At 42.4% G+C, this 17,334-nt stretch overlaps 1 protein-coding gene across 5 annotated transcripts in view; it reads left to right on the top strand.

Moving 5' to 3' along the window:
• Positions 1 to 259: 259 nt before the first annotated feature.
• The window catches only part of LOC115463466 (rho-related GTP-binding protein RhoA-A), a 65,944-nt gene continuing 48,869 nt past the window's right edge, over positions 260 to 17,334 (top strand). The window contains exons 1-2 of one of the 5 annotated variants that reach the window (XM_030193986.1): positions 260 to 382; positions 7,942 to 8,099. In XM_030193986.1, the coding sequence (XP_030049846.1) occupies positions 7,944 to 8,099 (156 nt within the window). In that variant the 5' untranslated portion in view covers positions 260 to 382; positions 7,942 to 7,943. The other 4 variants (XM_030193983.1, XM_030193984.1, XM_030193988.1 and 1 more) reach the window with 4 other exon arrangements.

Here is a 17,334-nt window from a genome sequence, read left to right as displayed (position 1 = left end):
TGGTTGCTTTGTTTTGAGTGAACGGGGATGACGGCTGCGCTGAGAAGAGGAAACTTGGACTGACCTAATTGGTTTCAGCGTCCTGATGTCACTTCATTTCCAGTCTATTAAACTTCCTTGCATCACACACTCAGCTATTTCCGGACATGGACCCGTCACCCACCCCAGCGCCGTTTACATCCGGGATGCGCTTTCACGCCACAGCTTTCTATTGGCTTCCTGTGTAGTCAGTCCGTGTATGAGGTGCTTTCTGATTGGCTGCTTGTAGAGCCGAGGCGCGCCCGCGGTCCGAAGAGAGGAAAAGGAGGTGGATTGAACTGAAGCAAGCTGTTCAGGAGAGAAAGAAAAAGGGAAACTGTGCGACGAGAGGTAGAGGAAGACGGTAATTAAGGACAAGGAGTCTTGGACTTTTCATATTTGAATTCAAGTATTATAGGTGAGAATGTTAGTGCTTCCTTTAAAGTGCGGTGGCGGTTGCTAGTGTAAGTGGTGAAGCTGGCAGGATCGGTTCTATTTTGTGTGACTACGCATGCGCTACCGAAGTCGTTATATGGTGAGAGGGGCGCACGAGCTCCCCCCCCCTTTTTTTCTTTTGGCAGTGTGCGCGGGGTGGAATAGGGCGGTTACTATTGTTGAGAAGTTTCCTAGGGTTACGGGAGGACTAAGAACGCGCGCTCGTTGACAGCAGGGATGGGAAGCGTTGAGCGTTCCCTATTGGTGGTAAATTTTGTTCTCATTCCCTGTGAGCGTGCACCGGCGTTAACGTTTTCCTATTGGGAAAGCAAAGAAAAAAAAAGTGGGTGGCCGACGTGTGGTAAGAGGTTTCCGGCTGCCGCTCACCGTTTGTGATTGGCGTACCGTTTCTCCTTGTCTCTTGTGATTGGTCAAGTCAGAGTTTTCCGGCCCTAGGGGATATTTGTGATTGGTGGTCCTGTTCGGCGGACCCCCTCACTGTTTAGGGCGTGGGTGTGTGTTCGTCTTTCTTCTTTTCTGTGGCCAGGGCGTGGTCTGGCCTCCGCTCTGTTGAGTTGACTCCCGGAGTTGCAGACGGTATAATTTCTGAGGGTCACAGTTCGATTCCTGATTGCATCGTTTCTGCCGCTTCTACTCAGATACTGAACCACCCCGACCCTACTGGCAGTTCTGACTCGGTTTTTGTGGCTGTGGGGCTCTTCACCTTCTGCCTGGTATCCTGCTGCTGCTCCCTTTTGTGTTTTTGTGTAGAGAAGGAGCTTTCCTCCAAAGCTGGGTGTGTGCACGTTGGCGGCTGAGTGTTTTTTTTTCTTTCTCTACCCTGTGTATAATTATATGGAATTCTTTTCGTGTCAGGCATTAGTTTACTGAAATTCAGTAGGGTTACGAACATGGGTAGCACCCTTGACCCCCCCCCCCCCCCCCAGGGAGGAAACCCTTTTTCTTTAGCTTGAGCATCTGTCATTACGTAACCGGACGGAGAAAACTCTTCCTATAGGTATAATTAGACTTGGAGGAAATCCTGGTCGTTTGAAATGTGCGCCTGAGCCTCAGGAGGACTTCAGCTGTACTGTCTGCCACCAGGCTGCATAGGAAATGAGAGAGCTAGAACACAAGTTAAGTGAGGTAAACTTGGAGGGACGGTCACGGAAAGAACTAGTTAAGATGTTGGAATACCTACCAACAGAAATTAATAGTAGTTAAACTCTGTGATATTTTGTTATAATTTAGTAATTGTTTTTTTTAGTGGTAACTCAAGGGTAGTCTGCTACGGTAGATATTTCCTTGTCCCAGGGGGTCTTATAGTATTAAGGGAACTGCAGTTGGATTTGAACCTTGGCTTCAAATGTTGCTCTAACCATTAGTCTACTTCTCCCCTTAAATATAGAAAGGGTAAGTTGGTAGGTACAGCAGTGGGGATGCATTAGGTTAAAAGAAATTGGAGGTCTAGATGTTGAGCTAGGCACAAGGTGGCTTAATATAACAGATGGTAAAAAGCCAGCTTATAAAGAGCAATGATAGTGCTGTGCCCAAAGTGCAGCTACCCTGAAACTTAAGGCTTTTATATTCTCTGGTATGAGGAGAGGAGGTGGCTTGTCTGGTTAAATTTGACAAGCTAAGGGCAAAAAAAGTGACTGTTTCTAGCTCAGCCAGGCTTGATGAGTGGAATATATATTTCAGATATTTTGTAGCAGTTAGGCTTGAACAGATGCCCTTAGAACCAAGGTAGACTTGTTTTAAATTAAATTTAAATTGCTATTCAAAAGCATGCTGATTTGAATTAAATTCTATTTAAATAATTTAATCAACAAACTTTTCCATAAGTTAAACAGTGAAAGGGATATCGGCCTTTTTTAACTTCCTTGAGAATGTATTCAAACAAATGAATTGAGTACCAAACTAACTTTTAACAACTTCAGAAGGTATAATCATTTAAGGTAAAATAGTATGACATAGAACAGGGCTGGACAAATCCTGGTTGCCAGGTCACCATGGTGCCTAGAAATTTCACCCTGTTGCCTGGGATTTCATTCCCCCGAATGTTTTGTACAGCTGCCTCACAAATAGCGCAACATCTAACAGGTCTGCTTCTGTTGGGCTGAATGTAAGTTTGAGCCACACACTGGCAGAAGTTCAGGAAGCCTCACCAGATTTCAAATTGAGACCAGTCTGAACTACATTGTGTGGTTCAAGCTGAAGCATGGTGTGGAGCTGGCTAAGACAGCCCTATGAATAGCAAGGTAAGGGGCAATAAGTGGCAGATACTCAAGCACATCAGTTGCCTGGGAGTGACTGTTATTGTTGAAATTTACTTAAAATGTTTAATCCTTGTTGAAATTTGCTTTAAAGTTTGATGTAAACCACATTGAACCTGAACTTGTTTGGGATAATGTGGGGTATAAATGCTATGAATAAGTCTTCTGAGGAAATTTTAAAAGGGGAAAATGTGGCTAATTTCAAATTGAGAAGAGGATATATTTGGGATCACTAATTTCTTACTACTACATAGATGTTCTGCTGCTCACTTTGACTTTCTGCATGTATATCAAAATTCCTCTTTAAACTTAACTTTTTCATCTTCTCCTAAATCCATTATTATCCTGGGCTTGGTTCTGTATGTTGATGCTATCTGAAAAGCTGATCATGACGCTTTCGTTACATATACTGCTGTAACAAGCGTGTTCATAAAAGTTATTACTATTACTGAGATCTTTGAGAGAGTGTTAGGGTTTTTTTTTAATAATGAAGTTTAGAATTAACTTTGATCTGATAATTGCTTTTAAGATTGTGCACATGAATACTACTTTGAGGAAATTGCTATACTCAGTATGAAAGCCCTTTAATATTGCTCTGTTCAACATCTGAAAGTTATTTAAAAAAAAAAAAAAAAGCCCAAAACATAAAGGTGTGAATGAATGCTACTCATGTACTACACTGATAAGATTTCATCAGTTCAGTATTAAGACACATGCACCAATAAATACAATTGCCAGTATTTCAGGCTTCTTTAAATATTCAGGGCCCTATTTAAAGGCGTGCTAGTGTTTTTAGCGCGTGCTAAAAATTGACATGCGCTACTGCTAGTGACACCCATTGGGATATATGGGTGTCTCTGTCGTTTAGCGTGCACTAAAAATGCTAGTGCACCAAACAGGGCCTTCAGTTTTTATAGGCAAGTTGCATGTATCTTCTCAGAAGGGCTTGCTCAGTAGCTAGATACATATTCCTTCAGGGGTTAGAAAGAGGTGTCAACTGTCAAATTTAATTAAATGGAAGGCATATATGACTAAATTGTTGCATATGGCATGCAATTCATTAGCCTCAAAAGTAGTATCAAATTACTTTGTACTTCCTAAAAGCATAAGGGGGAGGAACTTGCATGGAGTGACTATTTGATCCTTTTCTTTTCTAATTAAAAAAAATTGTTTTTAGTTCCCTGAATAGAGAACAAGGATTTAACCAGATGTGAATGTAACTTTACTCCCTAAAACTGTAACCTCTTAAATGGTACCAAAAAGGTTTTAAATGTTGCACTAACTTCAGTCCTCACTTTTCTGCCTAACCCAAATAGCCTCAGACTTAAAACAATAATTTCTATCAAGAATCTTAATCCAGATGTGTGGATTTTTAATATATCTGTTATAATCACACTAAAGGTATTACTCAAAAATATGAAGATGTACATCCCTTTAAACAAGGTAGGCAGGGGATAAAATAGTTTCCTAAGGAACCTCGTCCATAGATGGTGTATGAGAAGAGCTACTTGACCCCCAGTTGATCTGTTAACATATGGCTGCAAAAAAAAAAAAAAAAAAACCCCAAACAAAAAAACATTTAGCTGTACCTTTTTTACCAAGCTCAGCCAGTCTAGAGAGCAGTAGGAACAAAACTGAGGGACCTGTTTACTAAGGTGCACTAACATTTTTAATGCACACTAAACGCTAGACACACCCATACATTCATATGGGTGTGTCTAGCGTTTAGTGCGCATATAGCGTGGCTTAGTATACAGGGCCCTGAATCGTTAGGCCTGACTCTGACAACTGTATAGCACCCATCTCTGGAGAAGTAATGTATTTTTAAAAAAAATTTAAATCTGTTTATTAACTTGGGAAGTTACACGATATATAATAGAACAGTAAAGCAACTCATAATACCCAAATTACACCTATCCCCTACCAGCATCAAAACATAGCACACGTCCTCTCCTCTCCTCCTCCCCCCCCCCCCAAAAAAAAAAAAAAAAAACACCCTAATACTAAATCAGTTGTGGCATGGGAGTCCCTCTGGAGATTTCTTATTTCTGTGAAGATTTCTGCCTCTGGGTCTTCAGTTATTACCTTCTGTCTTGCTTAGCTCTTCGTTCACTTTCAGTGGAGGGGGAACTTATACTGTTTCTGTAGGAGTTTGCCCAAACAGGAAAAATCATTACCTCCATAAGGATCAGAGTTCCATTTGAGTACACTGCTAGATTTGTGCCTCTCACCTCTTTACTCTTGGGGGGCACCTTGATTGTCATAGGGATGCTGGGACTGCAGAACAATATAGCATGGAACAAACTTGGAGAAGCTGCAAGTAGGGCTGCATTTTGATTAAAACTTAATTGTGATTAATTTTTCAATTAATGGTATATTTAGTTCCCACTGCAGCTCCTTGTGACTCTGGGCAATCGAAGGTTAAGTGACTTGCCCAGAGTTACAAGGAGCTGCAGTGGGAACTAAATCAGTAACATACTGTTAATTGCACAATCATTATTGCAAATTTTAATTAAAATGCAGCCCTAAAAAAAAAGCATAAAAAGTAATGAAAAGGTAATACAAACTGAAAAGTTACAAATTAAAGAATCAAAAACAGCAAACAGAATATCTATTAGGAGTCTGTTTTTTCACAGCCTACTTCAGAAATGCAGGCCTAGTTGCAGGGTATGTATGTGATAACATACATTATAGTAGTGATTCCAAAACCTGTCTTGGGAGAACTCCAGCTAGTTAGGTTTTCAGGATATCCAAAAGGAATGTACATAAACTTGATTTGCATACATTGCTTCCTTGGTATGCAATTCTCTCATATGCATATTCCTTGGGGATATCCTGAAAACCTGATGGGTTTCCAAACTATGGAATGCATATCAAAATCTTTTTTTGAGAAGTCCCGTTGCTGTATTTTTATTTGAAATGTAAATTGTTTCCAGCATTCAGCAGATCTATACGATTTGACTCCCAGAGCCTCAGTGGGCAACTCTTTCAGGAAACTCACCACTATGATTTCCTCAACTCTTCATGGTCTCTTTCCCAATGTTTAAGATGGAATGCTATGAAGAGAGGCATCATGCTATAATCGCTTCTTTACGACTTGCCCTGACGCAACTTAGTTTGTGAAACATGGCCTCTGTCGGCACTACTGGCAAGCAACATCTAAGATAAGTCATTAAGTTTTATTTAAATGGAAATGAAAATGTTATTTAAACAAAAGTCACATAATAAAAGGAATAGTTTAATATTGGGAAAGAGCCAATGAAGAGGTGAGCAAATAGCAGTGGTGAATTCCTTGTGTGAAGAGTTGCACGCTGAGGCTCTGGGAGACAATTTGAGACATATTTTCAAAGGTTTCTATGGAACTTTGGAAGGCTAAGTGCTTTGAAAATGAGCCCCTATAGATCTGGTGAATGTTGAAACAATTGACATTTCAAATGGAATAAGATATGGCGCTAAAGTGACAACTATATTCAATTTTGATTATGGAATGAATGTACCGGAATGTGGGTTTAGAGGAGGCTAAAACATGGGGTAGTTAATCCAGCCCCCCCCCCCCCCCCCCCCCCCCCGTCTGCAGCCAGCTCTCAGCTGCTCATAGTCTGTCAGCAGTTATCAGAGTGACATGGGTGGTAGATAAAGATCAACTGGGCACTCTGCCCAGTTATTGAGGCCGACTGTTAAGGAAATAACACAGCTGCTAGCTCTAGGTGCTTGATGACTTGTTAGGATGTCATTCTCTCTCCAGTTTCGAGTAGATGTGCAGTTTGTTTTTCTACACACAGCAGTTCTCCTGTTACCTTGCCACAAAACTTAGCAGTGTGAACATTCATCTGAACTAGAGCCTGTTGCCTGATTATCTGGCTGCATAGGCCTTGGGGCTCATTTTCAAAGCACTTAGCCTTACAAAGTGGAACTTTGTAAGGCTAAGGTCTTTGAAAATACGCCTCCTTTGACCTTTGCTGGACAATACCTAGCCTGTACATTGGGAGTGGTACAGGCTTATGCTTTGATCTGATTTTCTTAATTGCACTTCCTTTTTTGTCTGTGAGTGAAGGAATGAAGGGTGGGCAGTGTTTTTTCCACTATCTGTTCTAAGCATGCTTGTCATATAATTTCCACAATCTTTACTAGTAAACCAGTTCCTAGCTAGTGTGCCATAGAAAGTCATCACTTCTGCCTGCTGAGGCCTTGACCAGCACTTGGGTGCTCACGGCAACAAGATATAAGCAGTGGATCTTGAAATGTAGGACTCCTTTGTGAGCATGAATCTGGAGTTTAGGAATTCACAGGCAGCATATATCGCAAGGAAAGCCAGGTTCTGCTTTGTGTAGCATGCAGTTCAGACTGTTTCCATGGCTTTTCTGGGCCACAAGTCCTCTCATGGCTCCACTGTAGATGTTGGTGGGCTGCATAACTGAAAATACAAAAGTGTATTGAACTTGAAAAAGTTGAGGGTAATACAGTTCTAGATATGTCTGCTCTCATAATAAGAATGTTCTTGTTTTGTATGAACTCTCTTCCACCTTTCTTAATAACACCTTGTCCTTTGGAATCTCTTCCTCCACCTCCTCCCCCCCCCCCCCCCCCCCCGCAGTTAATTCTTGGGTAGCAATGACTTCTTGCTTATGTTTTCATAGGTTGAGTCTATTCATTGGGCTGTAGAGCTTGGTCTTTGCACTTATATTTGAGCACAGAGTAACAGGTACCAGTCAACTAAAAGCAGAGTCTACAGTAATCTTATTCCAGTAAGGAATGGACCAGGTGGGACATGTGCAAACAGGGATGGACTTTTTTTTTTTTTTTTTTTTTTAAAGAAGGGGGTATGGCCTCTTATACCGCCCGCACCTGCCACTGCTCTATTGGGCATAATTTAAGCAGTTAAAACTATCCCATATCGTGCTTGCAAAGGTGGATTCATTGAGCTTCAGTGTATTTCCAAGGGTTACCTTTCACATGCTGAATGAGGTGAATCTTTTTTTTTTTTTTTTTGTACAGTACTGTTGGATAGGAGGTGATATATTTATAAAGACGTAACACTGAAGACCATCCTTTGGAAATATCCACTTCCTGAGTTAGGATTTAGAAAAGTACAGGAATTGTTGTAATAATGACCAAAAGGGGGGAGCAACTTGAATTACATCATCTTTGAACACAGCTTGATCAGAAGGCAGTTGTCCTTATATTGCTCAACCATGCTTCTCTTTGCTCTCAGGTATGGCAGCAATCCGTAAGAAGCTCGTGATTGTTGGTGATGGTGCCTGCGGGAAGACTTGCTTGCTCATAGTCTTCAGCAAAGATCAGTTCCCAGAGGTCTATGTCCCCACAGTTTTTGAGAACTATGTGGCAGACATCGAAGTGGACTCAAAACAGGTGAGCGAATTTTTTTTTTTTTTTTTTTTGTTAAAGGGGTATCGTAGGACTGGGAATGTTAGTCCTTAATTGACAAATGTGGCAGATTTCACCCTAAGGTGGCATTCTGTAGTATCCTTGCTATACAATCCAAATATTTAGTTAGTTATCTCCGCCTACCTCCAGATGGAGGTAGAGAACTGACTTCCAGTGGTTTTAGCCAGTGTTAGGGGGTTGGTGCTTAGTGGAAAACTGCTATGGTAGGAGCTGAAATGAGCAGTTCATATGTGAAAGCCTAGACCAGTGATGGCGAACCTATGGCACGCGTGCCGTCGCTGGTCCACCCACTCTCCCTCCCACTGAGCACCAGGCTGGCCTCCATCCCTCCCACCAAGCACCAGGCCGGCCGCCCTCCCTCCCTCTTCCAAGCAAGCACGCACCAGGCCGCCCCCCCTCCAAAATTTAAAAGGTGTACTTCGGGGTTAAGGCGAAGTCGGCAGCGAAAAGCGTGTTCTTTGCTCGGCGTGCCTTCGGCCTGCCTTCCAATCTTCAGGTACTACAGACTATTTTAACGACAGGTTACAGATTATGAACAGATCAGCAAATTTAATGTTTGAGTTTTTTCAGTAACCTTTTGGATGCGTGCCATCCGGTCCAGGTGTAAACACGAGAGGATGGCTGCACAGCCTTTCCTGATGCCTGCTCTTTAACTGTACCGGGCCGTGCTCGAAGAGCTGGGTGCAGATGTTCAGCGTCGGCTTGGCCTCAACTCCTTCCTGAGGCCTAGGCTATGCCTGTGGAGCAGCTTTCAATGCTGGCACCTCCCCAATGGGTGTCGTCAGCTCATGCAGCACCACCCTTGACATCTGGAGAGGAAGCTTCGTCGGAGGGATAGGCTGTACCTCTGTGCCCTCTGGGGCATGGCACCACTGAGCTGAGGGCAGGCCCAGACTCACTTTGGTCGTCCTGAGTACCTACAGGAGTCTGATTTGCACCGTTCATGGGGTGTTGGGACGAGGATCCACATTACTTCTTGGAGGAGGAGGGGAGGCGTAAATCTCCACCTGAGAGTCTCTCATTCACTGGTTTGTGAAGGAGATGGCTTCAGCCATCCCATTAGTTGGAAACAGAGGAGCAGCCCAGGACTGAGATGATCCTCCCATGGAAGAGTCTGTGTTTCGTTACACCCTATACTGATTAGATGCATTGGTGACTGGGAATCCCCCCTCTTAGTGCAGGTTGTACCAGAGAAGGTGGATACCAGTATTGTATCCAAAAGGTTCCCAGATTCAAGAGTGCACAACTTCCTTGCCTTTCTCTGGTTGTCAGATCCGCTCCCAAGCAGGCCAGAAGCTTCAGGACTCGTTCCTCTGTGCCCCCAGTAGAGAGGCTCGAACTCTGGGCTCGTTTGGGAGAAAACTTGTCAGTTGCTCCCATTATTGCCTGCATCCAGACCTACCAGCTCTACATGAGTATCTACTTGAAGTCCCTGGCTCTCAGTGTGCTTAGTCTCGTGGACTCTTCCTCAGGAGCAAACCACAGAATTTTGTTACCAAAAAAGCAGGTAGAGTGCAGGATGTACACAAGTATTGCCATACTTGGACAGACTGAAGGTGCAAGCCCAGCATGAGTCCTATTTTCAACAGTGGCCAATCCAGGTCACAAGTACCTGGCAAGATCCCAAAACAGTACAATATGTTTTATTTGGTTTATTCTAGAAATAAGCAGTGGATTTTCCTCAAGTCTATTTAAATAATGGTCTATGGACTATTAGGAAGCCAGCTAAAACGTTCTTAAACCCAGCTAAGCTAACTGCTTTCACTACATTCTCTGGCAGCTAATTCCAGAGTTTACACGTTTCGCAAAGAAATATTTTCTCCAATTCGTTTTAAATTTACTACTTTGTAGCTTCTTTGTGTGCTAGTCCTAGTATTTTTGGAAAGAGTAAACAAGCGATTCACATCTACCCGTTCCACTACACTCCATTATTTTATAGGCTTCTATCATATTTCCCTCTCAGCCATCTTTCCTCCAGGCTGAAGAGCCCTAGCCGCTTTAGCGTTTCCTCATAGGGAAGTCGTCCCATCCACTTTATTATTTTCATCACCCATCTCTATACCTTTATTTTTTTTTCATGTTTATTTGTAAATTTATTGAATCTCTGTACCTTTTTCTAATTCCACTATATCTTTTTTTTGAGATGCGGTGACCAGAATTGAACACGCTATTCAAGGTGCAGTCGCACCATGGAGTGATGATAAAGGCATTATAACGTTGTCGTATTTTTGTTTTCCATTCCTTTCCTAATAATACCTAACATTCTATTTGCTTTCTTAGCCGCCGCCACACACTGAGCAGAGGATTTCAGTGTATCATTGATGACACCTAGATCCCTTTCCTGGTCGGTGACTCCTAAAGTGGAACCTTGCATTACATAACTATAATTCAGGTTCCTTTTTCCCACATGCATCACTTTGCACTTGCTCACATTAAACGGCATCTTCCATTTAGACGCCCAGTCTCGTAAGGTCCTCTTGTAATTTTTCACGATCCTTTTGCGATTTAACAACTTTGAATAACTTTATTGTCAGCAAATTTAATTACCTTACTAGTTACTCCCACCTCTAGATCATTTATAAATGTTAAAAAGCAGCAGTCCCAGCACAGACCCCTGCAAACCCCACTATCAACCCTTCTCCATTGAGAATACTCAATATTTAACCCTACTGTCTGTCTTCTGTCTTTTAACCAGTTTTTAATCCACAATAGGACACTACTTCCTATTCCAAAAAGACCTGGCCAGGGGTACTTATATTTTTGGCATTACGTCGAGATTCTCTGCCATGGGTGTGGAAATGCATAGGTTCTCGTGGCTGTGATATCTGACCTAGAACTAGCAGTTCAATAGAGGTTAGCAGACATTCACTACCAAGGAGAAAATCTTTTTGGGGACAAGGTGGAGGAAATCACGGCTCCATCAAGAAGCACACTGACACCATTCAATCCCTCTCTAGGCAGCTTCCATCTGCAACCTCCTCTACAAGGAAGTTCATGAGCAGGTCGAACAGAGACCCTACTATGCTCAAACGCATAGGTATCCACCACCTGTCTCCCTATCCAAACAGTCCCAACCACATTGGCCTAGGACCCAAAAATCCTAGCCGACTCCCCAGTCAAAAGTAGGGGCCAAGTTTCCGATGGGAGGGAAGCTACATCCCCACCCCCAATCAAAGGTGGCCCATTATAACCTCTGACCAGTGGATTCTTCAGATACTCCTCCTTGGTTACACTCTGCATTGGTGACAAACCCCAAATTACCCTCCAAGAACACCATTCATCAGTTCTCAGCACAAGCATGTATGTGCAGAGAAAATCTCTGCCCTTCTACAGGCCTATATGGTTGAAACTGTGCCACCAGGGGAAGAAGGAAAGGGATTCTGTTCCAGGTGCTACGTGTGCCCAGAAAGATGGGGGGAGGGGAGATATCCCATTCTAGACCTAAGGGCCCTGAACAAATTCCTTATCAAAGAAAAGCTCAGGATGATATCCCTGGGCACTCTTCTCATGATTCAGGAACAAGATTAGGCTGGGTGCTCTGGACTTAAAAGAAAGTTTATACACACATTTTGATGCTTCCCAGTCACAGGAAGTATCTCAGATTTTAAGTAGGGGATACACCAATACCATGTTCTTTTTGGCATTATATCGACTCTGAGTCTAAGTGTCTCATAGTGTTGCTAGGTAAATTGGGAGTCTTGTTTCCCTATCTAGATGATTGGCTGGTCAAGAGCATATCACAAGAATGTGGGTAAGAGTCTGTGCAGAGAGCTATTGGGTGCCGTGGCAGTTTGTAACGAACCCTAGTATCTCTAAGGCCCACCTGCAGCCTGTACAGAAATTGGAATTCATAGGAGCTTGGGCTTTTCTTCAGCAGGTGAGAGCAAATGCCTTGGTGAGGTTCACCTCGCAAGTCCACAACAACAAGCAGGTCACGGCTCAGCAAATATTGAGATTGCTAGGCCACGTGGCCTCCACAGTGCATATCATTCTGGTGGCTCGCCTCCATTTGAGAGGGGCCCAGTGGACTCTGGCTTTCCCATTGTCTCCAGCTATGGGGAACCTAGCAATGGTTGAGTCCTTTCAGATCTAGTCCCCTCCCTATTCTGGTGAACAATTCAACTGAATTTGACCATGGGATTCCCACTCCAAATTCTACCTCAAAAGGTGCTGACAATGGATGCATCCAACCTCGGATGAATGTGAAGCCTATCTACGTGAGCTCCCCTAGGGACTTGGTCTGCTCAGGAGACATCTTCGCAGCAACCTCCTAGAGCTAAGGGCCATTTGAAATGCTCTAAAGGCTTTCAGAGGTTGGCTGCTGATCTAAATGGTTTTCATTGAAAGCAACCAGGTTGCGATGTACTATATGAGCAAGTAGCAGTGGGCCATCCTTCATGGGTGGTTCTGCAGGGAACAGCCTGGCGGACAGACTGAGCAGGATAATGCAACCTCATGAGTAGTCTCTCAGCATGGGCATAGCCTGCAAGATCTGAGAGTGAGGCATCCCCCTCTGTGGATCTTTTTGCTATTTATCAAAACAAGGTCCCATAGTTTTGTTTTGGGCTCAGGTCACATGCAAGCTCATTTTCAAAGCACTTAGCCTCCCAAAGTTCCACAGAAACCTATGGCACTTAGCCTCCCAAAGTGCTTTGAAAATATGCCTGATGGTGGACTAGTAGTATCTTCTGAGAGTGGGGCATCCCCCTTTGTAGATCTTTTTGCCACTCATCAAAACAAGGTCCCTTAGTTTTGTTTCAGGCTTGGATCACCACATGGTGGACTAGCGTCAGATGCCTTTTTCCTCCATTGGGGGCAGGATCTTCTATAATGTGCATCCTGTCATAGATACGATCTTTCTGAAACCGAAGGAAGATCAGCGGATTCTGATCCTAATCGTCTGTTCTGTCCGAGACAGATCTGGTTCCCTCTTCTAGAGTTGTCATCCAGAGAAGTGTGGTAATGAAGTGTTTTCCATCGTTATGCAGAACAAGGGGTCCCTTCTGCACCACAGCCTCCAGTGTCTGGCCCTCACAGCCAGGTTGTTGAGAGCATAGTATATCACTCCTTAGATCTGCCTGTGTGTGTCCCTAGAATCTTGCTTGCTTGACTTGTTGCTCTTTCAAATAGAGGTTTGTTGTCTGGTGTGAGGGCAAAGCCCTAGATCATCTTACTTGCTCTACACATAAACTTCTTGAATACTTCCTGCACCTCTCTGCTTGTTCAATCAATTCTTACCATTTTTGTGGAGGATTGGGGGGGGGGGGTGAGATGTAAACCCATCTTGGTACAGCTTCTAGTTGCTCAGGTCAACTTTTTTCCAATTGGCTAGCATATTGTACCTCCTTTACTTATGCCCAGGCTGGGCTGACTTGAGGGTGATGTCACAGCTTATGTCAGTAGCCCACTTGTGATCAGCCTCCTTTGAGGAGCCTGCAAAGCTGCGAAGGGATCTTCAGTGCACACATTCACATCTCTGCTACCTTGAGCAGGCCAGGATACCTTACATGATAGCTGGTTTGGTCAGACAGTCCTGCAGAATTTGGTTGGAGTCTGGAATCCAGCTCCACTCTCCTAGGCCTGGTTTTATGTTCCAGGCTGCACATTAACAATCAGTTGGTACATAGTTTCAGGTTAATTGACTTCAAGTCCTTGTTGTCCTGGCATTGTTTTCAGTGAGCCTGGTAGCTAGGGATTCGCACATGTGAGAATACATTGGGCCTGCTTGTCCTTGGAAAAAGTGAAGTTACTCACTTGTAGCAGGTTCTCTGAGGACAGGCTCTGTGTTCTTGCATATTCTCCCTCTTCTCCTTGGAGTTGTCGTCTTCAGCTATTCCATCAAACTGAGGCAAAGGATGAACCTGGATTCCCCCCCCCCCCCCCCCCCCCCCCCCCAGTGCTGCAGATAGGCTATCACCATTACCAACACTTTGGAGAATGTGCAAGTGGTGGTCAGCAGCCTAAAGAGTAGAGCCTGAAAGTGAAGATGGTGCCCCAGCACACAAACAGAGAGCACTTCTTTGATTTGGAATAAGATGAGTAGACCTTTTTGGAGGCCTGAGAGGTCAAGAACTTTCCTGGCCAGACCAAGGCAATTAGAGTGGAGCATCTTCATCCAAATGGGGACCATGAAATACATAAGCGTAATGCCCTAGCTCTTGCTCCATAGGCAGAACAGGCTGTATTACCCCCAGATCTAAGAGATGCTGCAGCATGAGGGCCTGCCACTTAGCTGCTGAGCCACATGGGGAAAGCATAAAGGTTATACAAGAAAACCCAATCTATAACTCATGAATGAACCTCCTGCAAGAGAATGGAGAGGACATTGGTGACCTGTATAAAAGTGGTACTTGGCCTCTACAACAGAAATAGCCAGATTCCCTAAAAATTGCAGCTGTTCATCCATTGTTGAATAATTCTCTAGATCCTAATTTGATTGCAAGTTATAGACCGTCATCACTGCTTTTTCTTACAAAACCTATTGAGAAATTGGTTTATGATGAGTTATTAGATTTTTTAAATTTTTGAATAATGTATTGGGTGTGCATCAGTTTGGATCTTTGATTTCAATAATGTATATAATTAGGGAAGGTTTTGATGTGGGGAAGCGTTCCAATTTGGCAAGTTTGGATATGTGCCGCATTTGGTACCATTTCCCATGAAATACTTTTTAAATCGTTTAAAATCTATAGGTATTAATGAGGTAGTGCTGACTTGGTTTTCATCGTTTCTGACAGGAAGGAACTTTAAAAAAAATTTTAAGGATTGAGATCTGTAGTATCAGAGTCTGATTCTTTATCAGCAATGATATTTATATTTTTGCTACTGTTGTGTATCTTGAACTTTCTTGGGTCTGATATTTAGATTATATGCAGATATCCAATTTTTGATCGCATTTGCTAAATCACCAGAGGATGCTTTGCAAAATATGGAGTCTGTTTAAATACAGTTAATTAGTGGCTGTACAGTAATCATTTAAAACTCAACATGGCAAAAAAAGTTTTGTGATTTAATGATAAAATTCCAATAATACTATTCAGAATCTGGAGGTGCTACTTGGTTCTATAAAATCATGGGTTATGAATGTTGTGAAACAGGCCTTTCTACATTAAAAACAGACTTCAGGATTTTCTCAGTTTTTCCAACTTCAGGTTGGCTGTTCAGAGTGGTGCTGCCATGTTTCAAGTGTTCTAATGGTTTGTTAATGGATTTGAATAAGAATTAGTTGAAAGCTTTGCAAATCGTGTGGAATTCTGCAGCAAGAGTCGTTTTTCATTCTCCACAATCTTGTCATATAATTCAGATTTGAGGTAGCTTCATTGGCTGCCAGTTGGGGAAAGAATCACTTAATTTCCCCGGTTATTGCTTCAACGTGGAGAATTTGAGAATTTATCAACCTTTTTGAGCAATTGGATTGGCTAATCTGGATTTTTAATAGAAATATCATCTCTTAAATAGATTAGACTTGGAGTACCTGACTGCAGTGGGACCAGAGCTCTGGAATGGATTGCCATCCTTGCTGAGAGGTTCACAGAATTGTATTGAGTTTAAACATAATTTTAAAACGCTTCTGTTTCAACAGGCATTTGGATGTTGGAGAAGGGTCACCCATGAATGGTTAAGTTTTTTTGAAGTTTCTCACTCAAATTGAGTGAAATTATTTTTGTAAGTCAGTGATGTGAGATTTTATTGAAGTTGGGGCATTTTATATATAATTTGTGTATTATGTTTTTGTATGTCAGGTTTTTTTGTATTTTTATTATGGGTGTTAATTTGTTCGCAACCAATTACTATGAGATTGTCTGTCTGGCTAACTTTTTTTTTTTTTTTTTTTTTTTTTTTTTTTAATTATTTCTAATCAAAAACTTTCCATATAGTGACGATTCAAAATATTTGAAAAACACACATCAATTAAATATAAACTCAGGATAGATTTGCTTAATTTATATAATGTTTTATAAATTAACACTTTTATAAATGGAATAAAGTATTTAGCTTAATAATGCAGAGGCTAATGTTCAGGAGAAGTCTTTAGCACTTGCAGTGGCTGGAAGAGTGAGCAACTCCTGACGAGGAACCCTTATTTTGCTGAGGTTGCATCAGGGCAGTTCTGCTCAGCAGCAAATTCTCGGTTTCATCAGCACAGTAATTTTATTATGATGCTTTGAAAGCCATATAGAAAATTCAAAACACTTATTGATTTACTAAAAACACAGTATTTAAAGTATTAGCCACGAAACAGGCAAACTCAAGTATTTGGGTGCCGGGTCTTGGTTCTTAACTCTGCACCCATTATCTGCATGAGCAGAAACATATCTAGCAAACATTTAACACTTACATCTATCAAATAACTTGGTCAGTTGGTTGAGTAGCTAAGGGAGGCTTGTTATTTATATGGGTGATTTTGGATAACTTTTTTAACTCATCTATTTAAGGAATGAACTTGTTTACTCGTGTTCCTTTGTCTAATACATTTTAGTTTAAAGATCAGAAACTTAAAGCTGAACCCTTTTGTGTGAAAAGAGAAAAGCTGGAGGAATGAGCACCATATAGAGAGTGACATGGGGATGGGGACCTGCAGTAACTGCGGGGGTGGGGACAGCTTGTGGGGACGGGATGGGGATAGAGCCCACTTTGTCCCTGTGTCATTTTCTAATTTGAAACCTGTTAATGTATTGGACTGTTTGGGCAGACGAGATATATACAGTGCAATCCGCTTAAGTGCAAGGGTCTGGGACCAAAGAAATGCATGCAGTTAACCAGAGTGTTAACTTAACCGTTGTGACCCAAAGAAGCTTGACATTTGATAAACATATGTACAGTACTGTTATACATACAGTATACAGTCTAACTGACAGGCTTGCTTGAAGTAATCAGTTATAGTCCTCTGTGAGTGCCATAGACTACGTCTGCCAGATGGTAAAAACTGTCATAGCACTGATATCCAGTGGCCTCCAAATAGGCCCGCACGGTGTTGAGACTCTCCAGCACTCTTGCAAAAGTGATAGGAGGAGGTTGTTGAATTTCATCAGCATGTGCCTCGCTGCTCATTTCTTCATCTGTTCCATCAGCCATTGTTGCCTGCATGTAGGCGCATATCTCGACATCAGTGCTGTCTTCAGCTGTTTGTAGATCGTAATCAACAGCTACGTAGCAATGGAACTCCTCTTCAGTAACACCGGCTGGGATGCCAATAACC

The sequence above is a fragment of the Microcaecilia unicolor genome, chromosome 2, assembly GCF_901765095.1.
Source record: "Microcaecilia unicolor chromosome 2, aMicUni1.1, whole genome shotgun sequence".
NCBI classification, from domain to species: domain Eukaryota; kingdom Metazoa; phylum Chordata; class Amphibia; order Gymnophiona; family Siphonopidae; genus Microcaecilia; species Microcaecilia unicolor.
This window is presented reverse-complemented; position numbering and strand designations above follow the sequence as displayed.